Raw genomic sequence first — 22,644 nt, forward strand, 5'->3', positions numbered from 1 at the left:
TTCTGCCAGACGGTGGTTGTGCTGGGAACTGGTGGTACGTCCTGTCACACTCTGTGTGGCGCTGGGAGATGGCGGCGGTCCATGCTACCATGGCTGAGCAGTTGTGTGCTCTGAGTCCCTGGGCAGAGCACCGTGGTCTCCAGACGGTGCCTGTGGCCCTTGACGTCCTGAGCAGTAACCTGGCAGAGCCCTGCTTCTGGGTCGGTGCGTGTTTGGAAGTGAGCACCGCTGAGGGCCCTGTGCCCGAGCCACCTCAGCCTCATGTTCTTTTCTAGGCGGGGTGAAGCCCGAGGGCCACGGAGACGACCACGAGATGGTCAGCATGGAGTTCACCTGTGACCACTGCCAGGGTTTGATCATCGGCCGGAGGATGAACTGTAATGTGTGTGATGACTTTGATCTCTGCTACGGGTGCTACGCGGCAAAGAAATACTCCTATGGGTACGCTCTCGTGACTTCCGGCCGCAGGACACTTTCTGGGCGTGCGTGCGTGCGTGTGTGCGTGCGAGTGTGTGTGTGTGTGTGTGTGTGTGTGTGGTGAAAGCCTTTTGGCTCTAACAGATTTCAGACGTACCCATAGCTCAGGAGATGAGGACCCGGAAACCCCATATAGTCATTACCCAGACCCAACAGCTGGGAAGATTTTGCTCTGTGTGATTAGCGTGTTCTTTTTTCCTCTTTGCTAAAGTGCTTTAAAGCAAATCGCAGACCTTCGGTCGTTTCCCTTGTACATACTGCGTGGCCACCTCTATAAACGATGAGCATTTTCTCACATGACCAAAGTGGTATTGTCACACTGGGAGAATTCCACAGTGAGGAATCCCCCCTGCCCCCACCGGTTTCTGTAGACAGTGTTTTGCCTGTTGGTGGGGGCGGGGGGTGTGAAACCCTGCAACGCTACATCTGGTGTTTGTGTTGGTTCATTCCTCTGGGGTGAGGGCTAACACCTGTGTTGAGATGTTCAGTTCTCCCAGCCTCGGAGGTCCCCGCGCCCTGTGGGACCACGCACACCCCCGAGGCCCCGCTTTCTTCACGCCCTGACGGAGGCTAGTCGGCCATGAACATGTCTTGCCTTTGCAGACACTTGCCCACGCACGGCGTCACGGCCCACCCGATGGTGACCATCCGCATCAGTGACCGGCAGAGGCTCATCCAGCCGTACGTCCACAACTATGCCTGGCTGCTCTTCGCTGCCCTGGCCCTCTACAGCACACACCTGGCCAGCGCAGAGGACGCGGCCGGGGAGAGGCTGGGCCCCCGGGAGCGCAGCAGCGCCAGCGCCCTGCGTAGCCAATGCCTGCAGCTCGCTGGGGACTGTCTGATGCAGGCCCACCAGGGAAAAGGTACTGTCCTCCTGCGCGGGACCAGCGGGCCCCGCTGCTCGTGCCGGAGGGAGACACTGTGCCTGCTGCCGGGCAGCCTGGCCTACTTCCCACAGCAGGCGCTCCCCTGCCTCCGAGCCATGCCAGATGCCCGCCTGTGTCTGAGACGAGCTGTGGCGCGGAAATGCATTCAGTTTTTCTAAGATAGTCACATTATGGTCAAAAAGAAAAAGTAATAACTAAAGCTCTTAATGTCTGTGGATGCGGAATTTGGTATTTGAGCCTGGCGGTCTTAGCTTTGCCAGAGGAACGTCGTTTTCACCTGGCATGCAGGTCTGTTCCAGGTAACCACGTTCTCCATGAGAACTAGAGTCTTTTGACGAAATACCGCAACGGCTTTGACTTTTCCAGGGGAGCGTAGTGTGCACGCAGAACTTCGGAGGTGTTTGAGTCCCTCTCAGAGTACGGGCTCCCTGTTCCAGGACGGTGGGGACTTGAGGCCCATGTGGGCCCACGCATGGGCGGTGCCAGAACTCCCAGGCTCGCCAGTGGGGACATAGACATGGAGTTTTCGGGGGCCACTATGGAATGGTCCTGTTAGGGTTTCTGAGTGGACAGTCCTCTTGTGTCCTGGGCTTCTGCTGCTCCCGAAGCACGCGTGTTCCTTGCTCCTCAGACGTCCGGTGCCTGACGCCAGGAGCCAAGGAGATGTAGACAGCCAGGAAGGGTCCTACTGGGAGTGTGTTGGTTTGCTTTGTGGAGAACCCAGCCATCTCTCCATGTAGGGATTTACGGCATTTTCACAAAATGACCTTGTTCTAAAATTTGTGACCGCTCTCTCGTTGCCCACGTAGGTCTGAAAACTCTGTGTCTTCTTGGTATACTGCCGGATGGGGAATCTGGTCCAGACCGCCGGGCCCCACCTGTCGCCGTGCCCAGCCACGCACCAGAGGAGGACAGAGCTGTCCACGCTGTGGAGGACCCGCTGCGCGCAGGCCCTTCTGTGCTCTGCCTTGTACGTCTGCGTGCATTACTGTGCAGGACAGGGAGCCATGTGTAGGGCGGAGAGGCTAGGGCCACGGACTCGTGGCCTGGACCGTGGGCTCCAGTCCCTGCTCTGTCAGGTCCTCGGCAAGTGACTGCCGTCCTTTCACTCTGCTTTCCCATCTGTGAGGTGGGCTGAACACTGGTACCTCTTCCGTGAGGTGTCGTGTTCTGCAGCGAGCGTCTGTGCGTAAAGTGCTTAAACAGTGTCTGTAGTACGTTCCCCGCCAGCGTCAACCACTCCTGTTACTGCCTTCCGGTGGGATTACAGGAAGGAAGATCCTGTACCCCAGGAGATTAGTTCCTGGCCCACGGCGCACACTGTATATGCGAAGCTTTTATTTTCTCAGAGAGAGAGTGTGTGCATGGGGGTCGGGGGAAGTGAGGGAGGGAGACAGAATCTCAGGTAGACTCCATGCCCAGCGCTGAGTCTGATGTGGGGCTTGATCTCACAACCCTGAGATCACGACCTGAGCTGAGACCTAGAGCCAGATGCTTAACTGGCTGAGCCCCCCAGGTGCTCCGGAGCTCTTCTTATAGTGGGCAGCAGACAGGTAATCTCGAGGGCTTTCTGCCTACCCAACAGACACGGTGGTTTGCACGCTCCTGCGGAAGTGGAAGGAAAGCCTTCCTTCCTGCACGCGGGTGCCGCCTGCGATCGCAATCTTAAAGTCGGCTTTGTGCTAGAGCACAGCGTGGCTTCTGGGAGGCCGCCTCCGAGGCTTGAGGTGGTGCTGCAGGCGCCCCTGCCTTGGCCTGAGGAGTGGCCCATGTTTCCATCCCCTGTCTCTGTCAAGTTGGCTAGTTCATGGATCCCCCGTGTGGTGTTGGTGGCTTACTGGGATCCCGCTGTGCTTAGGGGAAGATAAGGCAGAGATGGCTGGCGACCACTGAAGACTTGTGCCGGCCTCGCTCAGCCAGAGAGGCAGCACCGGCCTCAGCCCGGTCCCGCGTGCTGCCTTCCGGACCACAAAACCTCTTGTCCGGGCGGCACTCTATCTACCCACACACGGTGGTGGCAGGGAGGACATTGTCATCAGGGGCAGCCATCGCCCCTGAGCCTGGACACAGTGCCGTCGCCCTCCGAGCCCCTAGCATATCTGCTGCCTGGGAGCACTCTGCTCCCTGTGAGTCCACTTAGATCAGCTCAGACCCCAGCGACCGGGGTGGCTTGTCTCACTCCGTGGGTTGAAAGCTCAGTCTGTAGCGTACACGACTTGATCTCGGGCTTGTGGGTTCAAACTCCATGTTGGCATAGAGCTTACTTAAGAATAAAATCTTCTGGGGTGCCTGGGGCTCAGTCGTTAAGTGTCTACCTTCCGCTCAAGTCAGGACTCCAGGGTCCTGGGGTCGAGCCCTGCATCGGGCTCTCTGCTCAGCAGAGAACCTGCTTCTCCCTCTGCCACTCCCCCTGCTTCTGCTCTCTCTCTCATTCTCTCTCTGTCTCAAATGAATAAAAAAATAAAAAATAAAATCTTTAAAATCTGCTACTTTTCGGGAAGTATTTTGATGCTGAAACTGTCCCATGTTTGGCCAGTGGAAGCTTCTTCTGCCTGCCTTCTGCATCCTGATCTGCCTTTTTCTTTGAGCATTTCCTCAGTTTTTGTTGCAGAAAGAGGTTTCAGGCTCATCATAGAGACTTTCCCTGGCCCAAGGGCTGTCATCCTGCCAACCTGGGCACCTCACTGCCCAACTCTCCAGCCCAGGAAAGCTTCCCCACTCCAGCAGGAGTCCCTTTAACAAAGCTCCTTGCCAAAATAAAGCTCCCACAGGTGTGGGCCGGCTCAGTGAGCTAGAAAGAGCTCCACACCTTTGCTGTTTTCTTCTTCCCGAGAGAACTTTCCGTATGTGGTTTCTAAAGGCTAAGTGGAAGATAGTAGAGGATTGTCGTGGGGCTGTGGGTGACGGGACTGCAGGCTCTGCCGCAGGAGCGTTTTGAGATGCCTGGAGAATGGATACAGTGACTACTGTCTTAGTAGAGCATAGATTTGTCATCGGAAATGAGGGACATTATCTTGTGGAATTTAAAAGTAATTTAGTCTATAAAGACTGGCCAATGATTATGTAAATTGTATCACAGCAGTAATGAGCCAACTTTTGTAGAAGAAACCTAAATTCCTTTACCTTTTGTTTCCAGGGCAAGAGAGATGGTCCAGAGGAAGTCGGGCCTTTAGACAGCAAGCAGGAAAGTAAGGTGGACGAAGAAGGCATGTCATCGGCGAAGGGTCCTCCGTGCCAGACTCAGGCTTCCGACTCACCTGCGGATGGAGGCCCAGCTCCTGGGCGTCCAGGTGGAGACTCGCATCATGACCTTGATCTCTTTTGTCTTAGATCACACACAGACCCATCCCTGAGCGGTCTGTGGCACAAAGCCTGAAATCTGCTCACAGCCGCGAGAAATCGCGGTCTCTCAGCTTTGTATCCGACGGTAGTGATCACGCTTCGAAAGTTGCCTTTCCTTCACTTTGCCTGCTTTCCCACCTCGTTATTCCCGAGTTTTCTGAGTGCCTTCTGTGTGCCAAGCACCGTGCTGGGCTGTGGGAGTGTGACAGGGACCAAGTCAGACAGACAGACGTGTAGCTCCTGCCCTCACGGAGCCTGCAGTCTGGGGGGGGGGGCGTGGTGTAGACCAAGCTAGGGTAACTGTAGTCTGGGCTGGAACGTGACTCTGTTCATAGGAGAGGGGTGGGTGGGTGCAAGTGGCAATGGTGTCTAACGGGAACGGACGGCATCCCCAGAAAGCCTTGTGAAGGTTGGGCTGTGAGGGACCTTAGCTGTGCCAGGATCCGCTGTGGGAAGGGCTTTCTGGGCAGAGAGAACAGCACGAGCGAAGATCCCAGAGTGGGAAACGCCCAGGCAAACACAGGGGAGAGTCCGTTCGCAGGCACACAGGGATGGCGCCCTGGGGGTGGCGCTGGGTCGCTGTGCTCTGGGGGCCCAGAGCTCCCTGTCTGGGGCTAGCAGTGTTGCGCTCAGAGCTGTGTTTCAGGGAGATGGAGGAGCCCAGAGAGGGAGGTGCTAGAGCGTGTCCTCATCAGGGCAGCCTGGGAGGCAGCGTCTGTCCCAGCCGCCCGCTCCATGAGGGAGGCAGGGCCGAGCACCTGGCCTCCTGCCCCATGTGCGGCCGGCTCTCAGAAGGGACCGATGGCCCTCTGTGCAGCGCGTGTTCTTCTGCCTTCCCGACGGCAGTCTGGCCACCCTGGGCAGGCCCGGTCTGCTCTGGTCCACGCCAGCCTCAGCGTCCTGGTCCGGATGGACTCGGTTCCTCCCTCGGGTGCTCCCCGGGCCCCTGCCGTGCTCCAGCTGCGGCTGTGGGTGCTTTGGGTATGCCTGCACCCAGGAGGGGGGCACATCATGAAAACCAGCGGGTGGCTGTGTGGGCGCTGAAGGTGGCCGGAGCGCTGAAGAGCAGGTCGGGGAGGAGGGGCGAGTTGGGAGGCCGGGGCGGGGCTCTGCATTCACCTCTGGCGGTCATGGTCACCCTCCGGAGCGGGGCGGGTTCAGCAACGCGCTGGGGCGTTCTTCGGCAGCGCTGGGACAGGCCGCAGTTGACTTGCCTGTTTGCTCACGCAGAGAAGCTGGCAACATCTGGAGGTGTGATATTTTCCCTCACAGATGCTGAAAATACGGGCGTGTTGTCTCAGAAGCCCCTCGAGGAGAAAGCGGTTCCTGCAAGCCCCGAGCAGGTGTTTGCTGAGTGCTCCCAGAAGAGGATTCTGGGGTTGCTAGCAGCCATGTTACCTCCCTTAAAGTTGGTACGAGACAAATGGCGTTTTCTCTTTTGGAAGAGGGTGGTGGTATTTGTGGAAAAGATGTGTTTTTTGGAAAGTCGTGTACTGAAACCACGTGTTCATATCACCTGTGTGTCCCCGAGAGAAGCATAACCAGTCAGAGGTTGGGTCAGAGGGTGATGCCTGGGGTGTCTGTTTCCACCTGATTGTGGGTGGCTGTCGAAGAAGGACACAGTGCGGGCCCTTTGGCCCTGGCCAGGTGTAACCAGGATGTGGACGGACACGGCGTTGACCGGGGTGCTCCCGTGGGCCCTGTGGTGAACTGGCATCTCTCCCTCTCTCGGCAGGACCCCACGGTGCCCGCGATGCCCCTGGAGCACGTCCTCCCACTCATGTTCCAGGTTGTCATCTCAAACGCAGGCCACCTGAACGAGACCTACCACCTCACGCTGGGGCTCCTTGGCCAGCTGATCGCCCGCCTCTCACCAGCGGAGGTGGATGCCGCGGTGGTGACGGTCCTCTCCGCCGAGCACGCCCTGTTTGCCTCAGGGGACAGTTCCGTTGTGCCCGAAGGCTGGAAGACAACCCATCTGCTCTTCAGCCTGGGGGCGGTGTGTCTGGACAGGTAGCGCCCGCGCTCTGTGCCCTCGTGGTGTTTGTTGCTTTAAGCCCCTGGTCTGGCTGCTGATTGAGTTCAGTGTGCTGTTGTCTAGGCCGCTCTTGGGAGAACAGCATTCGTTTTACTAGCAAAGGTGTCAGCTGACGCTGAAATTATCCATAAAACCCACCTTAAAACAGCTGTGTGGCCCTGCACTATCTGCTGCTTGAACTCTTGATGATGTGCATTCTGATGGTTTTTTCCTGGCAGCAGTAAGTGTAGGCTTTGGGGTAGAAGAAATTAGGGCTATTTTTGGTATAAAGTAACATGACCAGAACACCAAATTTGAAAAACAGAAGTGGAGAAAAAAGTCACCCCAGCTGCACCATCTTTTTTTTTTTTTTTAAAGATTTTATTTATTTGAGAGAGTGAGAGTGCGTAAGCGGGGTAATGGGAGACAGCCCAGCAGACTCCACACTTAGCGTGCAGCCTGATGTCGGGCTCGATCCCACGACCCCAGGGTCCTGACCGACGGAGCCGCCGGGGTGCCCCTGCCTGCACCTGGTGCTGTTTGAATGTGTTTCCCTCCAGGCTTTTTTCTGTGCTCAAACATGAGTGTGCACAAGTGTGCATGTGTGTGTGATCCTTTATAGAGATTTTGTTTTCAGCCCTAACTGTATGCTGAGTGCGGAGGTCCCCGAGGCGTCATTCTGATAGTTGTCAGATGAGTGGGCGCGTGGCTCTGGGGCGCAGCTGTGTGTGGCTCGCAGTGCAGCGAGTGGGGCCTGCTGGGCCCTGCCGCCTCACGGAGCTCTTGCCTTCCAGCCGCGTGGGCTTGGACTGGGCGTGCTCCATGGCAGAGATCCTGCGCTCGCTCAGCGGTGCGCCCCAGTGGCGGGACGTCATCGCCACCTTCACAGACCACTGCATCAAGCAGCTGCCCTTCCAGCTGAAGCACACCAACGTCTTCACCCTCCTGGTGCTGGTCGGCTTCCCGCAGGTACACGGCTCCGAGGCCGGGCCGCGCCTCCCCGTCCCCATGGCCTCCCTGCCCTCCGTGTGCACCGCGGGGGCTCAGCACATGTCTCTGGGAGGGCACATCGTTTGCATTTACAGTATTGGTGTATTTCCAAGATCGTGGGATGGTCTGTTCGACTGTGTTCTTAGCAGTTTAGCTGTTCGTTTTATCAGCCGGTAGTTCGAGTAACGGGTCCCTAAGTTAGTGAGTCACACACGACTTGAGAGTGCCCTTGTTCCCCAGTTGGCATTCATCTCACTCTCATTTCTGATCCTCATGTCTCACGGTTGGGACGGAGAGGACCGTGAGAACATGGCTTCCTCCAGCAAGCGTGTAAACCGCCGGTGCGCCGGGCCTTCGGCTCAGGAGTGCCCGTCCTTGCACACTGTTGACGTCGGCGGCACAAGCGGAGGGGGCTGGGCTCGTGTCCGCTGGAGGGTCTGGTCAGGGGTCTGCATGCTCCTGAGTTGCCTTCCTGGTCTTTGTCACATTCTAGGTCCTCTGCGTGGGGACCCGCTGTGTGTATGTGGATAATGCCAATGAGCCACATAACGTCATCATCCTGAAGCACTTCACGGAGAAGAACAGGGCTGTGATCGTTGATGTCAAAACCCGGAAGAGGAAAACAGGTCCTAAGCCTCATTATTGTTTCTAAGAACGGGAGGAAACTGTCAGATCTCTGCGTGGCCCTGCATGTGTTGTTTTAAAAAACAAGTTGTAATGGCCTGAGCTGCTTTTCCATCATCTCTAAAGTGATGTGGTGGGATTAGGGTAAATTGGAAGGCCCAGGCCATGCCTCAGTTTGTATATATGGCTCCCAGGTTCTGGGAGCACCTTTAGGGTCTGAACAGTTAATGTTGTCGTGGGCTGGTGGTTTGTTTTCTGATGGGCCATCAGAAGTATATGCTGGAGTCAGCTACGTGAGTGCAAAATAACTCGGAGTAATTGTGCTGCCATTCATGTCACTTTCATCATGCTTGATCAGTAGAACAGCGAAAGTACATCTAAGTGCCAACCCCAGAAGAGCTTGGAGGAGGTCACCATACATGCCCTGTTCTGCTTCTGAAACCCTGTGCTTTCTCATTCAGCGTCAGCATTAGGCTCCGTCTGTGCCACGGCTGTGTGCGCCGTGAGGGACCATCAAGGGTTTCCTTTTCCCTCTCGGTCTTTTCTCTTTGCTGCATGTCAACATTCCACTGTTTCAGACAAGACTGGTTCTCCACGGAATTATCCAGGCACCTTTGTTGGAGACTAGTTGACCCACGTGGGGGTGTGTGTGTGTATTTATGGGTTCTGTCATATTAGATTAATCTGTATATTTGTCCTTACTCGAATACCACATTCTCTGACCATTATAGATTCATGCTGTCTCCAAATCAGGTTCTCCAACTTTGTTACTTTTCCGTCAGCACTGTTTTGGCTAGTCTAGTTTCTCTGCTTTTCTGTATAAATTTTAGAATCAGCTTGTCAGTTCCTATAGTTCCCTCAGAACCACTGAGTCTGTATGTCTGTTTGGGGAGAAATGACATCTTAACATGACCCATGAGCACTGTAGATGTCTCCCTTTATTTAGGGATTAAATTGAGGTCTCTGATTCCTCTTCATCTGGTGTGGGTAGCAGCTGCTTTGTCTCGTTCCTGGATTTGGTACCTTGTGTCTTTTCTCATTTGTCTCCTAGACAGTCTCAGAAGAGACTCATCAGTGTATTTTTTTTTTTTTTTTGAAGATTTTAGTTATGTATTTAAGATAGAGTGAGAAAGAGAGAGAGAGAGTTGGGGGCAGAGAGAGAGGGAGAAGCAGGCTTCCCGCTGAGCAGGGAGCCTGATGTGGGCCTCGATCCCAGGACCCTGGGATCATGACCTGAGCTGAAGGCAGCCGCTTCACCAACTGAGCCCCCCAGGTGCCCCCTGGATGCTCTCACTTTAACCTGTAAGTGTCTTTACGTTTAAAGTGGATTTCTTGTCCACGGCATGTAGTGGAATTTTCTTTTTTAATTCAGTCTGACGATCTCTGCTTTTTCATTGAGATGTTTAGACTATTTACCTTTAATGCAGTTATCAAGGTGATTTAGTTTAAATCTGCTATCTTCCCGATTGCTTTCTATTTGCCTCGTTTGTTGTTCCTTTTTCTCTATTGCTTTTGGATTGAAGTTTTGTTCTGTTTTTATGACTCCATTTATTTCCGCAGTTGATTTTTAACTTTATCTCTTAATTTTTTAGTGATTGCTTTAGGATTTATAATATTCACCTTTAACTCGTCATTGTCTACCTTCAAACAGTATTCTATCACTTAACATACAGTGAGGGAACATAGATTTCATATTTCTGTCCTCCCATCCTTATTACTGTCACACATTTTACTTCTATGTGTTATAAAGCTCAAAATAATACATTATTTATTTCTGCTTTAAAAAGTCAGATATTTTGGGCCCCCTGGGGTGTTGCAGTGGGTTAAGCATCTGACTCTTAGTTTCGGCTCAGGTCATGGTCTCAGGGTCACGGGATCGAGCCCTGTGTTGGGCTCTGTGCTCGGCAGGGAGTCTGCTTATACACTCTCTCCCTCCTCTGCGCCCCCACCCCCGGCTTGTCTGTGTGCGCACACACTCTTTCTCGCTCCCCCTCAAAGAAATCCTTAAAAAAAAAGAACTCTTGTTTAAAAAATAAAAAATAATACAAATAAGAAGATACTTTAAGAAAGGTTTTAAAGTGAGAAAGCGGCATCTCTTCCTTTGCTCTCATACTTACCGTTCCTGGTGGTTTTTGCTCCTGTGTGTAAGTGCAGGTGTCGTCCTGCTACCATCTTGCTTTGGCCTGAAGAACTCCAGAACATTGCTTGCCTCACGGTCTCCTGCTAGAGGCTTTGGTCGGTGTGTCCTACCAAACCAAAAAAAATATTTATTTTGACTTTATCTTTGAAAGATGACTTTGCCACATACAAAATTCTAGGCCAAGAGTCTCTTCTTTGAGTCCTTTCAGGTTTTTGATCCATTTTCTCGTGGTTTACATGGTTACAGCTGCAGCGTTTGCTGTCGTTCTCTGTCTTCAAATGCGTCTTTTTTCCCTCTGGCTGCTTTTAAGAACTACTCCTTAGTCACCTAGTCACTTAGGGTTAGCATTTTGTTGAGGATTTGCCTCGACATGAGTTTCTTGTTTTTTCTTCTTGGGGGTTATTGAGCTCCTTGGTCTGTGGATTTACGGTTTCCATCAGATTCAGAAACATTTGAGCGACTGTCTTCAGATAGTCGTTTTGCCCCCAACAGGACGCATGCGCCAGCACCCAGTAGGATGCCAGGCGCAGGGAGCCAGAAGGTCCCCAGGCCTCTGTGAGCTCCGGGAATTGTTCGTCTCCCTCTCTTGGGCGGTGCGCTTCCGTGCGTGCAGCTCCTGCTCGCCGGAGACTCGCCATGAAGCTCGTGCGGCTGTCTGGAGAGGCCCCCACAGCCTCTGTGTCCTGTGCCTCTCCCTTCTTCGTGACATTCTGGCCCCTAAATTCTAGTTGCCTTGACTTCCCCAGACTCACCTTTTTTCTCATCAGTTCACTGAGACTACCAGACTCTGCGTCTCATTCTGGTCCCCGTTCTGCCCCTGGAAGTGGTCTTGGGAAAGCCAGGCTTTTGGAGGGGTCCTCTGGCTCTTGTCCTTTCTGTCAGGGTCCTAGTCTGCACTGCCAGTCGCCTCCTGTCTGCAAACCACGGTCTCACGCGTGCTTCAGTGTCCGGTTGCTTGAGATGGGAGCCAGTCCCGTCTGTCTCCGCTTGCTTGGGAGCGGAAGCTCTGCCTGTGCGCCGGTGAAGAAGTGCCCGTAGCACTTGGAGACGGCCGGTTTGCGCACAGCAGCGGGGATGTGAATCGTGTCTCTGGTTGCCTGGTGGCTGGGTGGCCCAGTGCCACTTTGGCACTTACCTGCAAACCAGCTGTAGGGGTCACAGCTGAGGCTGAAGCGGGGCCGTCTGTGTTGGGGTCTGCGGCTCTTCCTTCAGTAAGGTGCGCCATGGGGGAAGAGACGTGGCCGCCGGGAGCGTTAACTGTCCATGCCTTTGTCTTCCTGCCTGCCTGCACGCCGCAGTGAAGGACTACCAGCTGGTGCAGAAGGGGCAGGAGTGCAGCGGCTCTCGGGCCCAGCTGAGCCAGTACGCCCAGCACTTGGCCTTCATCGCCAGTCACCTTCTGCAGACCAGCGTGGACAGCCACTGTCCTGAGGCCGTGGAAGCGACCTGGGTCCTGTCCCTGGCCCTCAAAGGACTCTACAAAACGCTGAAGGTAATGGTGACCTTCTTCCCCTTGCTGATGAGCCACTGTGATGGGACGTCTGTGGGGCTTGTACTGCAGGCAGGTGCCGTCTAATCACAATGGACGGCTAACCAAAGGCTCTGGATTATTTTTGGGAGTGGTTGAGGTCTTGCACGAGGATAACTAAGGAGGAAACAGAATCTTCCCAGTAGTTGGCTCTTTATATTTTTTTAGTACTATTTCATGGAACCGCATGTTTGCCTGATGGCATGTGACCTTGGAAGGCGGGAGGAAACCGGATGGGACAGTTTCACACTTCCCTCTGAGCCAGGGTGAGAGGGAGGGGAGGACAGAGGGGCCCGGCTTGCTAGGGGACTTGGAGCGACAGGCTTGATGGTTGGGGCGGGAGGAGCTGGGTGATGGTAGCTGGCACACAGACCAGAAGCCGTGCGTGACCTGTGGGGAAGATAGTTCTTCTGCTAGCTGAGGGGTCTGATGGGAGGAAAGCGATCACTTTTTAGGACGATGTTCCCCAAAGAAGTAGCCATGAAAGAAGGGTTTCCTTGTAAAAGTTGGTGACTCCCTGGACTTGGGCAGAACTGCCCTGGAGGCCACAGGAGGACTGAGGCAGCACAAGGGGCCCACACGGATGGCAGCTCTGGGCCCGCCCTGAGTGCTCTTGCTGAGGGGGCCGAGGCCACGCAGCTGCTGTTTGTTGCCTCCGAGGCACTTACACAATCTGTTCTTGTTTTAGTTGTTTAGTTATAGTAGCAAAGAGAAAACAAACTCCCCGAGGGCACAGACCGTTTCTGTCTTGGAGTCCCTGTTTTCATGACTGTTGGTTGAGCACCAGGAGCCACGTGGAACTCCGTGGCACTGACCTCGAGAGGTGGGGCTTGCTGTCTGGCCTCCCAGAGAGCCACACAGGCCCGCGAGGAGGAGGACTGCCAAGTCAGAAACAGCCTGTCTGAGGAGGTGGAGTATGAGGCGGTAGATGAGGAGTCTGCGCAGGGCGATGCACTTGGGGAGAGCCTCGGGAGTCAGGCCCAGGAGCAGGCGAGGCTGTCAGCGACAGCAAGAGCACCTCTGGGCCTTCAGGATCCTGCGGAAGAGGGGTGTGAGGCCGGAGAACCGGGCAGGCCGTCTGCGGCACCCCGTCTGTCAGGAGTCGGGACATAGGATGTGGTCTGACAAGCGCTGGGGAGGGTCGTTCATGTAGGACAAAGCCCACAGTGTCCTGGGCTCCAGAAAGGCTTGCCAGGGCTGAGTTGGGGAGTGGACGGGCTCAGGTTGGGGCTGAGGTTCAGGGTGTCATCCTTCCTGCGACTCTGGAATTTTCCCCAAGCGGTGACCTTGGGCCACAGGCTGAGCGTGGGCTCTGAAAGAGCCTTGCTTCTCCCCGCGGGGCCTGTGCCTTCTGCCTGGGAGGCGGCTGCTGGTCATTGCCCTTCTGTTTGGCAGGCTCACGGTTTCGAAGAGACTCACGCGAACTTCCTTCAGACGGATTTGCTGAAGCTGCTGGTGAAAAAGTGCAGCAAAGGGACCGGTTTCAGTAAAACGTGGCTCCTGCGGGACCTGGAGGTACGGGTGTGCTGCCCGAGGCAGGCCTCCTGCTTGGGAGCGACCCCAGAAGTAGCCGCGACGGGCTCTGCCCTGAGCTCGCCCATTCTGGGCAGGCGTTAGAACCGTGTCTTGGGTTTGCGTCCCCTGCTGGAAACAGGGATATGACAGCTGTCCTCCCTGTCAGGGAGAGGATGCATTTGCTGTTTGTTCAGAGAACACTGGAGGACAAATAGTTTACGGAAACACGCGGCTGACCATTACCTCACGGTGATAAAATGTGTCCTGGAATTATTATTTCCCTTTGACACTCCTTTGAGCTAAAATCTGTTTCTGAGTTTGTCCTTGGTTATGTTTATTTTATGTAGCATTTTAGTCCATCATTTTCATCTGACTGCATCGCTTCTGGGCCGCAGATTTTTCTCGGTGGGATCGCTGAGGTTCCGTGTCGAGTGCGTGTACCGCGTGCTGGCCTTGGGTCCAGGAGGGGCTGCTGCCACGCGCAGGGAGGGCAGCCGGCCGCACTCTGTCACACGGAGGCCGGTGTGCAAAGAGCCCGTCCTCTGGCGACCCGCGAGACCTTGGCCAGCTTTCAGGAAATGGTGCTGAAATATAGTATGGGAAAGCCCGGAGAGCATCTGGGCTCTCATTCTGAGGAAAACCTTTTACATTTTAAAGTAAAATTTAATTTTTTTTTATCATTCAAATAATAGAACTACATTGCAGAAAACGTGAAATATAGAAAAGGAAGAAAACTTCAAATTCCGCCCCATGAACACAACCACCATTAGTATTTTCTGTACGGCCTTATTCTAGTTGTTTCCGTCGGCGTCGCTGGCACACGTGTAAACACAGATGGCGCCGTGTGTGTGGCACTCAGATGCCGTGGTCCTGTGCGGCGGCTGCTTCCCTGAGTCGCTGGGTGGTTTCATGACCCCAGCGTAGCAGCTGCCAGGGACACACGAAGGTGGATGTCAGCTTCATCAAGCGTAACGGGCTCGACCTTACTCCTGAAAGGGGAGCTGCTGGCTGAGGCACAGTCAGCAGACGTTGTTCTAGCTCCTTTCCCTCACCAAAACGTGTTCTCCCAGTGATCCTAGCCTAGGTCGTCTGCGCCAAGGCGCGTGTGTTAGCATGTCTTTGATTACAGGCAAATGGAGCACATTCTCATGTTTTTTGTTACTAATTTTACTTTCTTTTTGAGAATGCTTGCATCTGTTAAAAAAGGTCGAATACCTTGTACCATTTGAGGGTTAAAGATCAGTGTGACGTTCTCATCCACGGAACCCGCAGCCCTGTCCTGCCTGGTTTTCTGTCTGTAGATTCTGTCCATCATGCTGTACTCCTCAAAGAAGGAGAGCCACACCTTGGCTGAGCACACAGCCCTGGAGCGAGACGAGCGAGGGGACCCCGAGGACGAGGTGGAGGGCATGGTCAGCAGCCCCACCGAGCCGGAGCAGAAGAAGCTGGACCCTCTGGAGAGCCTGGACGAGCCCACCCGAATATGTTTTTTGGTGAGTTCTGGGGCCATGCGGAAACCACGGGGCGGGTTCTCTTGGGCTTGCACCGAGTGTTTGCCTCCATGTGAAAGTACCTCAGTCTGACGTGCTGAGAGGTCATTTCTTGAAGACTCAGTCTGAACTGTGCAGAATCGATCCGGAATGGAGACATCCTCACGGCCGTCGTTTTTAAGCTCTTTGGCCCTACAGCATTGGATTGTCTCTCGTGACACGAGCACAAGCAGTTTTGCTTGTCCCTCGAGCCCTTCACAGCCGGGCGTCCCCTGTGACTTCTGAGATGCATTCTCTGATGTCCCCTGGGGATACTCGCTTCGTGGAACACGGACTGCAGGGAGGAGAGGCAGAGAGTGGGGCGGGGGTCAGGGGAGCAGGCGCGTGTCTGGCCCGCGGTGCTGGTGGCCGGAGTTGCATGCGTGGCAGTGGCTCCGGCAGTGGGTGGGGGTGTGGACGTTAGCATGGCGTGTGGCTACCGGCCCTGCTGTGCCGTGTGTTTTCCTGTGAATTCATGATTGCAGAGCAGATTCCACAGTCTGTCTCTTAGGGTTGATGATTCAGAAATTACACCCTGTGGTAACTTGAGAAAATAACCCTTTTATCCCTTTTGAGCCCCGTCTCTCCTGTGCTTCCTCCCATGGCCTCCAGATGGCGCACGACGCGCTCCGTGCCCCTCTGCATGTCCTCCGGGCCATCTATGAGCTGCAGATGAAAAGGACCGACTCCTTCTTCCTGGAGGTTCAGAAGAGGTGAGGGGCGCAGAGATGCGGTGGACATGTAGCCAGCGGGGGGAGCGCGGGGGCAGAGCTTGGGGCGGGCAGGGCCGTGATGGCCTCCCGCCAGCGTGTGCTGGGCAGACTCGGGCCAGGCCGGCCCCTGGACCTGGTTCTCAGTTCTTTGTGCAGCGCCGTGAACACCGGCCCCGCCCCGCTACATGCGTCCTCTCTGAGCCATGCTGCATGTCCCTCTGGGACTGGACATTGAGCGGACACCAAGGCTTCTCCCATACATCGTCCTGGGCCCTGCGGCCAGAGTGCTATTTGCATGTTATCTTCTTGGATTTCCCCAAGGGTTATCACCAAGTTAACAACACTCCCTCCTCTGGGCCGGGAAGCTCAGCCTGGTGCTTGGGCCCAGCTCCCGAATGTTGTGGACAGTCACCGGCCATAGCTCATCTCCCCCTGTCGTGTGCTTGTTTTGACTTCTAACTTACATGCAGCTCCAATTCAACTTTTCTTTGAAAAGCTGTTTTTCTGTTACTTCTCGTACGTTGCCTCAAATCCTTTGTGAAATGAAGGAGGGCACAGTCTAAGCAGCTGTGACTAAGACACCCGGAAACAGTGGGTCAAGGAAGATAGAATTGTTTCTCCTCTTGGGACCGTCCAGGGCGGTTAGGCAGCTCTGCTCTGTGAAGGACCCTGTTTCCCCAAGGGTATTGTCTTCCTGCGCGTTGTCATCCATACCCCCGGCCCTGTGTTCCAGCCCAGGGAGCAGAGGAGAGTAGAGGAAGGAGGATACCCTCAACCCAGCTGCTTGAGGGAAGGTCACTGACCTTCTGTGGCTGAGGACCTAGTTGCATCATGCTGTCTAGCTGAGGAGGGGCTGGGTATCCCGCTGAGGCTTCCAGGAGCTCTGTTTCTGAGATCCCGAGGGACATTTGGCATCCTCTGCCCCCAGGGCGTACGTGCATGTCTGCGTGCCCGAGTCAGTGAGTGCTGCGCATCTGGGTTGCAGACTACGGGGCGATAATGTCACTGTAGAGCAGTAACAGGACAGCAGCGCGGAGCGGCCTTTCCACCAGGCTTCGCTGTGGGCCGAGCTCTTCACTTTCTGTGATGTGTGTGCCCAGCCTTGTGCCCCTTCTCCCCAGGTTCGACGGGGACGAGCTCACCACGGACGAAAGGATTCGGACCCTGGCTCAGAGGTGGCAGCCCAGCGGGGGTCTGAGGCTGGAGGAGCAGAGTGCCAAAGCCGTGGACACAGACATGATTATCTTACCATGCTTGGTGGGTGGCCTTCACCTTGAACGCGAAACGCCCGCCCCTGGGCCCTGCCCCCACCCTGTGCTGAGGGGCGGGCCATGGTAACGGTGGTCTTGGGTTTGCAGGCCCGGCCCGCACGCTGTGAGCAGGCCACAGCCGAGTCGAACCCTGTGAGCCAGAAGCTCATTGCCAGCACGGAGAGTGAGTTGCGGCAGAGCTACGCCAAGCAGCGGCGCAGCAAGAGTGCCGCCCTCTTGCACAAGGAGCTGAACGCCAAGAGCAAGCGGGCTGCCCGCGACTACCTGTTCCGCGTCAATGAGGCCACGGCCGTGCTGTACGCCCGCCATGTGCTGGCCTCCTTGCTCGCTGAGTGGCCGGGCCACGTGCCAGTGAGTGAAGACACCCTGGAGCTCAGCGGCCCGGCCCACATGACCTACATCCTGGACATGTTCATGCAGCTGGAAGAAAAGCATCAGTGGGAAAAGGTGATTGTTAGCAGGCCAGGTTGGGCACCGCCCACGTCGTTCCTCCTCGGCCCCCGCCCCCACGTTTGAACCTGCTTCCTCCGGCGGGGGCCTCCCTGGAGGGGGTCACCTGTGGCGGCGTGTGGCTCCCCAATACCTGTGAGGGCAGCAGAGACCAGGCGGGGGTGCGGCGGACCTGCTGTGCGGAGGGTGCTTGACACTGTGGTCCCCGGAGCCTGACTGTGCGCTTGGCCTGGCCTGTCTCTTCTCGTCTAGTGCCAGGTCCAGGGGACACCGGGAATTGCAGCTGAATGGCCTGTCCCCATGGTACAGGGAGTGTCCAAGGGAGTTTGGGGCTTATTTCTGGAGTGTCTGCCCCGGGGTGTTGCACCTCTCACAGCGTGACCTGGGTGGGTTCTGTCTTGAGGAAGTGCAGTCAGAGGCCCCAGCCTTCAGAAGGCAGCTGTGGGCTCTGCAGCCTAACCCCACGTTCCAGTCTGCTTTTCCAGGCCTCTGGTTCTATTTTTTTCTTCTTTTTAAGATCTTATTTATTTATTTGACAGACAGAGGTTACAAGTAGGCAGAGAGGCAGGCAGAGAGAGAGGGGGAAGCAGACTTCCCGCTGAGCAGAGAGCCCGATGCGGGGCTCGATCCCAGGACCTCGGGATCACGACCCGAGCTGAAGGCTTTAACCCACTGAGCCACCCAGGCGCCCCTGGTTCTATTCTTAAGTCAAATCTCCAATGTCGTCTTTGAGAATAGGGCTGGGGTGGCAATTTCCAGGGTGAATGCACCCAGAGGAGCCACACAGCAGAACACAGCCAGGTCTGGGCGGAGTGGGAAGGGCGGCACGGGGAAGCCATGGGCGCCACCTCCGGCTGAGCTACCATGTTTCGTCACCCCCTTCCAGCTTCCAAGGGCAAAGATCTTGAGTCACATTTACTGCCGCCTTTTTCATCCCTGTCCCCTTGGCACCCCCACACATGGTGTACCCTCTTGCACGCTCATGCGCACACACGGTGTCCCCTCACACACACACACACACACGCATGCCCTGCAGGGGGACTCCTCAGGAAGCAAGTTCACTTCTCGTCTCTTGTTTGCCCGTAAGAACACCCCTGGTCTCCGAGTCCCCCTCGGTCTGCTCCCAGCCGCATAGCCTCAGAGGAGCTGGCCGCTTTGCTGCAGCTGTTCCCCATTCGGAAGTGCCTCCCCCATCCTTGCCCCACGGAGCCCTCAGTTCCATGCCTCCTTGGCCCACGTCCCCTTGTCTGGTCCTTGTTTCTCTGTGCGTCCCTCCCCTGCTTGGCTTGGGACTCTAAGGGCCCGGGACCACCTCTGATGGGTTCTGGTGGCTTCTCAGCATGCCCAGAAGTAGGGTTTCCAGGGCAGACTGAGGCGTAGGCGTCCCAGTCCCCGTGGTAAGAGGTGGCTGGAGAAGTGGGCTCCAGGGGTGGGGCTGGGACCAGGGGGAAGCCAGCGCCTTTGTGGGCCTTGGGTTGGAATGGACGTGTCCTTCCTCCCACCCCTGGGCTCTGACGCTCCATGCCTCACGTCCTGCCAGATTCTGCGGAAGGTGCTCCAGGGCTGCCGAGGGAGCATGCTGGGGACCATGGCCCTGGCTGCCTGCCAGTTCATGGAGGAGCCCGGCATGGAGGTTCAAGTCAGGGAATCGAAACACCCCTATAACAATAACACCAACTTCGAGGTATGTCCGGGGCACCCGGCAAGCCGGACTGCGAGGGCTGCTGAGAACCTCCTCTGCGCCGGTGGTGGCTGCCTCCCCCGTGCAGCACTCACTCTAAGCGGCTGTCCGCCTCCCCAGAACCTGGGAGGCCCCGCACCCCAGTCTTCTGACCTGGGGGGAGGAGTTCACTTCTCCTGCGGCGAGGTCCTCGCAGAGAATCCCCGGCATCTTGGACAGTGGGTCCGCGTGGGGGCCTGGGCTTGGTCTCGGCTGCACTGCCTCCCGATGACGTGGCCATGCCGTGGAGGACCCCGCCCTTCCTCTCATTACCCAGGCGTGTGCTCCCCATCCCCCTTGTCTTAGAGGTGCTGGACAGGGCACCAGAGGAGCCCTCAGGAATGACAGAAGTGTCCCTCCCCAGGACAAAGTCCACATCCCTGGTGCCATCTACCTGTCGGTCAAATTCGACCCACAGTGCAGCACAGAGGAGGGCTGTGACGAGCTGGCCATGGCCAGCAGTAGCGACTTCCAGCAGGACCGACACACCTTCAGCGGGTCGCAGCAGAAGTGGAAGGATTTTGAGCTCCCAGGTAGTGACCGTGTCCTCGCTCCCCTAGACTCTCCATGTGGAGCATTGAAACTCAGTCCTAGGAAGAAGGATATTGTGGGAGGGCATCACCCCGGGTTCAGCCTTCTTCCTCAGGAGTGGGGGACTTCCTGTGGCTGCCGCGTCCTGAGCTGTTTCTGACTCTTGTGTGGCCAGGAGACACTCTGTACTACCGCTTCACCTCGGACATGAGCAACACGGAGTGGGGCTACAAATTCACTGTGACGGCGGGACACCTGGGGCGGTTCCAGACAGGTGTGTGCGCTCCTCTCGCCATCCTCAAGCTCTTCTGGGTGGGACCCTCTGGGATGTCACTGATGTTTGTTAAAGTCAAGGCGGGCACTTTTCTCTGTGACTTGCACACACGTCACTGAGTGTGCTGGAGCAGCCAGTGGTCAGCGTGAGTGGACAGATGGAAGAGCCACCTGTGGGGCCTGCAGAAGACACTTCTTAGATTTCACAGGGCATGTTGTAAAAAAGGAGAAACTGAAATGTCCCGTGTAGCTCTTATAAAAGGCATCATTTGGGCAACATTTGAATGGTCATAGTCGTTTTGGTCTGTTTATGAAAAGTCAAGCAGCTCATGTTTCTAAAATGTTTGTGTTTTGTGGGTGTGGGCCAGGGTTCGAGATTTTGAAGCAGATGCTATCGGAAGAAAGAGTCGTTCCGCACCTGCCCCTGGCCAAAATTTGGGAGTGGCTGGTGGGTGTGGCTTGTCGCCAGACTGGGCATCAGCGGTTGAAAGCCATCCACCTGCTCCTGAGGATTGTCCGATGCTGCACCCACAGGTGAGCTGCCCTCTGTGGGTCCTGTGCGGGGGGAGGCCGCGCTGTGAGGACCTCCTCCCACGCTGGGGCTCGTCGCTTCTCTGTCCATGCTGTCTGATGGAAAGAAGCTTCTGATTTTAATAGCTTCCGGTTCTTCACCAATCTTTTTTTTTTTTTTTTTTTTTTTAACAATAGTGCTTTTGTTGTCCTGTTTAGGAAGTGTTCGCTGTGCTCTGTCTTGGGGTTGCGACATTATTTCCTGTGTTCTCCAAGCTCGTTGTCTCCATTACATCTAGCTTACGTTCCACACGGAATGCCTTCTGTGCATGATGTCCGGTGTCGGGTCAGGATTAGTCATTGGGCTTGAGTCTCTGCCCAACCCCAAAGACCACCTTTCCCTCACATCACTCCAGCGGGTCACCTTTGTCCCCAAGAAGGTGTCCACATGCCCATGCATCTGTGTCTGGTCTCCTGCATAGCCCCAGTCTGTTTGGTTCCTCCTGCTGGGGCCACTTTAGTGCTGTATCACTGACAAAATTGTAATATATCTGAAGCGTAGAAGGGGGTGGTTTCACGGATGTCCACACTGTGAAAGGTCCCTCGTCGGGTTAGTCAATGCACCGAACACCTCATGTGGTTGCCTCTGTCGTGTGGGATGGCCCCGGGGTCTCCCCTCTTGCTGAAACTGGCTTTTCAGCAAATTTCTGTTAAATGATGCAGCGCTGGACGCCACTGTCAGCTGTCATCACCATGTTGTGTGTTAGACCCTCAGACCCCATTCATCTCACAGCTGGAGCGTTTGCTGGCTGGCCTTTCCCCGCCTCCCTCACCCCCCCGCCCCTAGCGACTACCATTCTGCTCTCCGTGTTGACGAGTTTGATTGGTTGGTTTTGGTTTCCATGTGGAGGTAAGATCACCCAGGGTTTGTCTTTCTTGGGCTTATTCTACCAAGCCTAATGCCGTCCAGGCTCATCCGTGTTGTTGCGAACGGCGGGGTCTCCTTCATCTTATGGCTGAAGAACGGTCTGTTGTGCGTGTAGGTGCACCATGTTGGCTGTATCCACTCTTCCCTCAGGAGACACTGTGTGTTTCCATACCTTGGCTGTTGAGAATGTTTGTGTGCACGTATCTTTGAGGTAATGATTCATGGGCTTTGGCTGTAAACCCAGGAGTGGGATTGCTGGATTGTTCAGTAGTTGTGGTTTTAATGACTCGAGGAGCCGCCATCTTGGTCTCCACAGTGGCCGCAGCCACGTGCGTCCCCACCAGTGACGCACCAGGGTTCTCCTTTCTCCGTGTCCTCCCTAACAGCTGTCGTTGCCTGTCTTTTCAATGATAGCCGTCCTCAGACATGCGAAGCAATATCTCATTCTGGCTTCAATTTGCATTTTCCTGATGATGAGTGATGTGAGCCCCTATCTTCTCATGTGTCTCTTGGCCATCTGCACATCTTCTTTGCGAAAATGTCTGTTCAGGTCCTAGGACCATATTTTAATTGGGTTCTTTGGGTTCATTTGAAATTGAGTTGTATGAGTTCCTTGTGTGTTTTGGATATTAACCACTTATTGGATGTGGTTTACGAGTACTTTCTCCCATTCGGTAGATCGCCTTTTCGTTTGTTGATGGTTTCCTTTGCTTCGCAGAAACTTTCTAGTTTGATGTAGTCCCACTTATTCTTGCTTTTGGTCAAATTTAAAAAAACTCGTTGCCAAGACCAATGCCAAGGAGCTTAGCCTTTATGTTTTCTTGTAGGAGTTTTGCAGCTGGAGGTCTCTCATTCAGGTCTTTAATCACTTTTGAATTGATTCTGTGTGTGGTGTGAGAGAGGGATCCAGCCTCGTGCTCTTGCTTGAGGCTGTCCGGCTTGTCCCACACATTTGGTGAGGAGACCGTCCTTTCCTTATTGCGTATTCTTGGCACCTTTGTCAGAATTAATGGGCCGTATACGCCTGCGTGTACTTCTGGGCTCCCTGTCCTATTCATCAGTCTTTCTGCCTGTTTTTGTTCTGGTGCCATACGGTTTGGATTACCGTAGCTCTGTATTAGGGTTGGAAATCGGAGCGTGAGGCCTCCGGGTTTGCTCAGATGATTGGTTCGAGTACTCAGGGCCTCCTATAGTTC

At 55.2% G+C, this 22,644-nt stretch overlaps 1 protein-coding gene across 4 annotated transcripts in view; it reads left to right on the forward strand.

The window, feature by feature from the left end:
• ZZEF1 (zinc finger ZZ-type and EF-hand domain containing 1) overlaps positions 1-22,644 on the forward strand; it is a 97,523-nt gene that overhangs the window by 69,113 nt on the left and 5,766 nt on the right. The window contains exons 35-52 of one of the 4 annotated variants that reach the window (XM_047709270.1): positions 276-441; positions 1,081-1,343; positions 2,177-2,337; positions 4,504-4,657; positions 5,940-6,121; positions 6,445-6,722; positions 7,521-7,695; positions 8,210-8,342; positions 11,779-11,972; positions 13,404-13,523; positions 14,825-15,016; positions 15,629-15,765; positions 16,887-17,022; positions 17,124-17,483; positions 19,027-19,170; positions 19,571-19,739; positions 19,913-20,011; positions 20,379-20,544. In XM_047709270.1, the coding sequence (XP_047565226.1) occupies positions 276-441; positions 1,081-1,343; positions 2,177-2,337; positions 4,504-4,657; positions 5,940-6,121; positions 6,445-6,722; positions 7,521-7,695; positions 8,210-8,342; positions 11,779-11,972; positions 13,404-13,523; positions 14,825-15,016; positions 15,629-15,765; positions 16,887-17,022; positions 17,124-17,483; positions 19,027-19,170; positions 19,571-19,739; positions 19,913-20,011; positions 20,379-20,544 (3,229 nt within the window). The remainder of the gene's footprint in view (positions 1-275; positions 442-1,080; positions 1,344-2,176; positions 2,338-4,503; positions 4,658-5,939; positions 6,122-6,444; positions 6,723-7,520; positions 7,696-8,209; positions 8,343-11,778; positions 11,973-13,403; positions 13,524-14,824; positions 15,017-15,628; positions 15,766-16,886; positions 17,023-17,123; positions 17,484-19,026; positions 19,171-19,570; positions 19,740-19,912; positions 20,012-20,378; positions 20,545-22,644) is intronic. The other 3 variants (XM_047709271.1, XM_047709272.1, XM_047709273.1) reach the window with 3 other exon arrangements.

The sequence above is a fragment of the Lutra lutra genome, chromosome 16, assembly GCF_902655055.1.
Source record: "Lutra lutra chromosome 16, mLutLut1.2, whole genome shotgun sequence".
In the NCBI taxonomy this organism is placed as follows: Eukaryota; Metazoa; Chordata; class Mammalia; order Carnivora; family Mustelidae; genus Lutra; species Lutra lutra.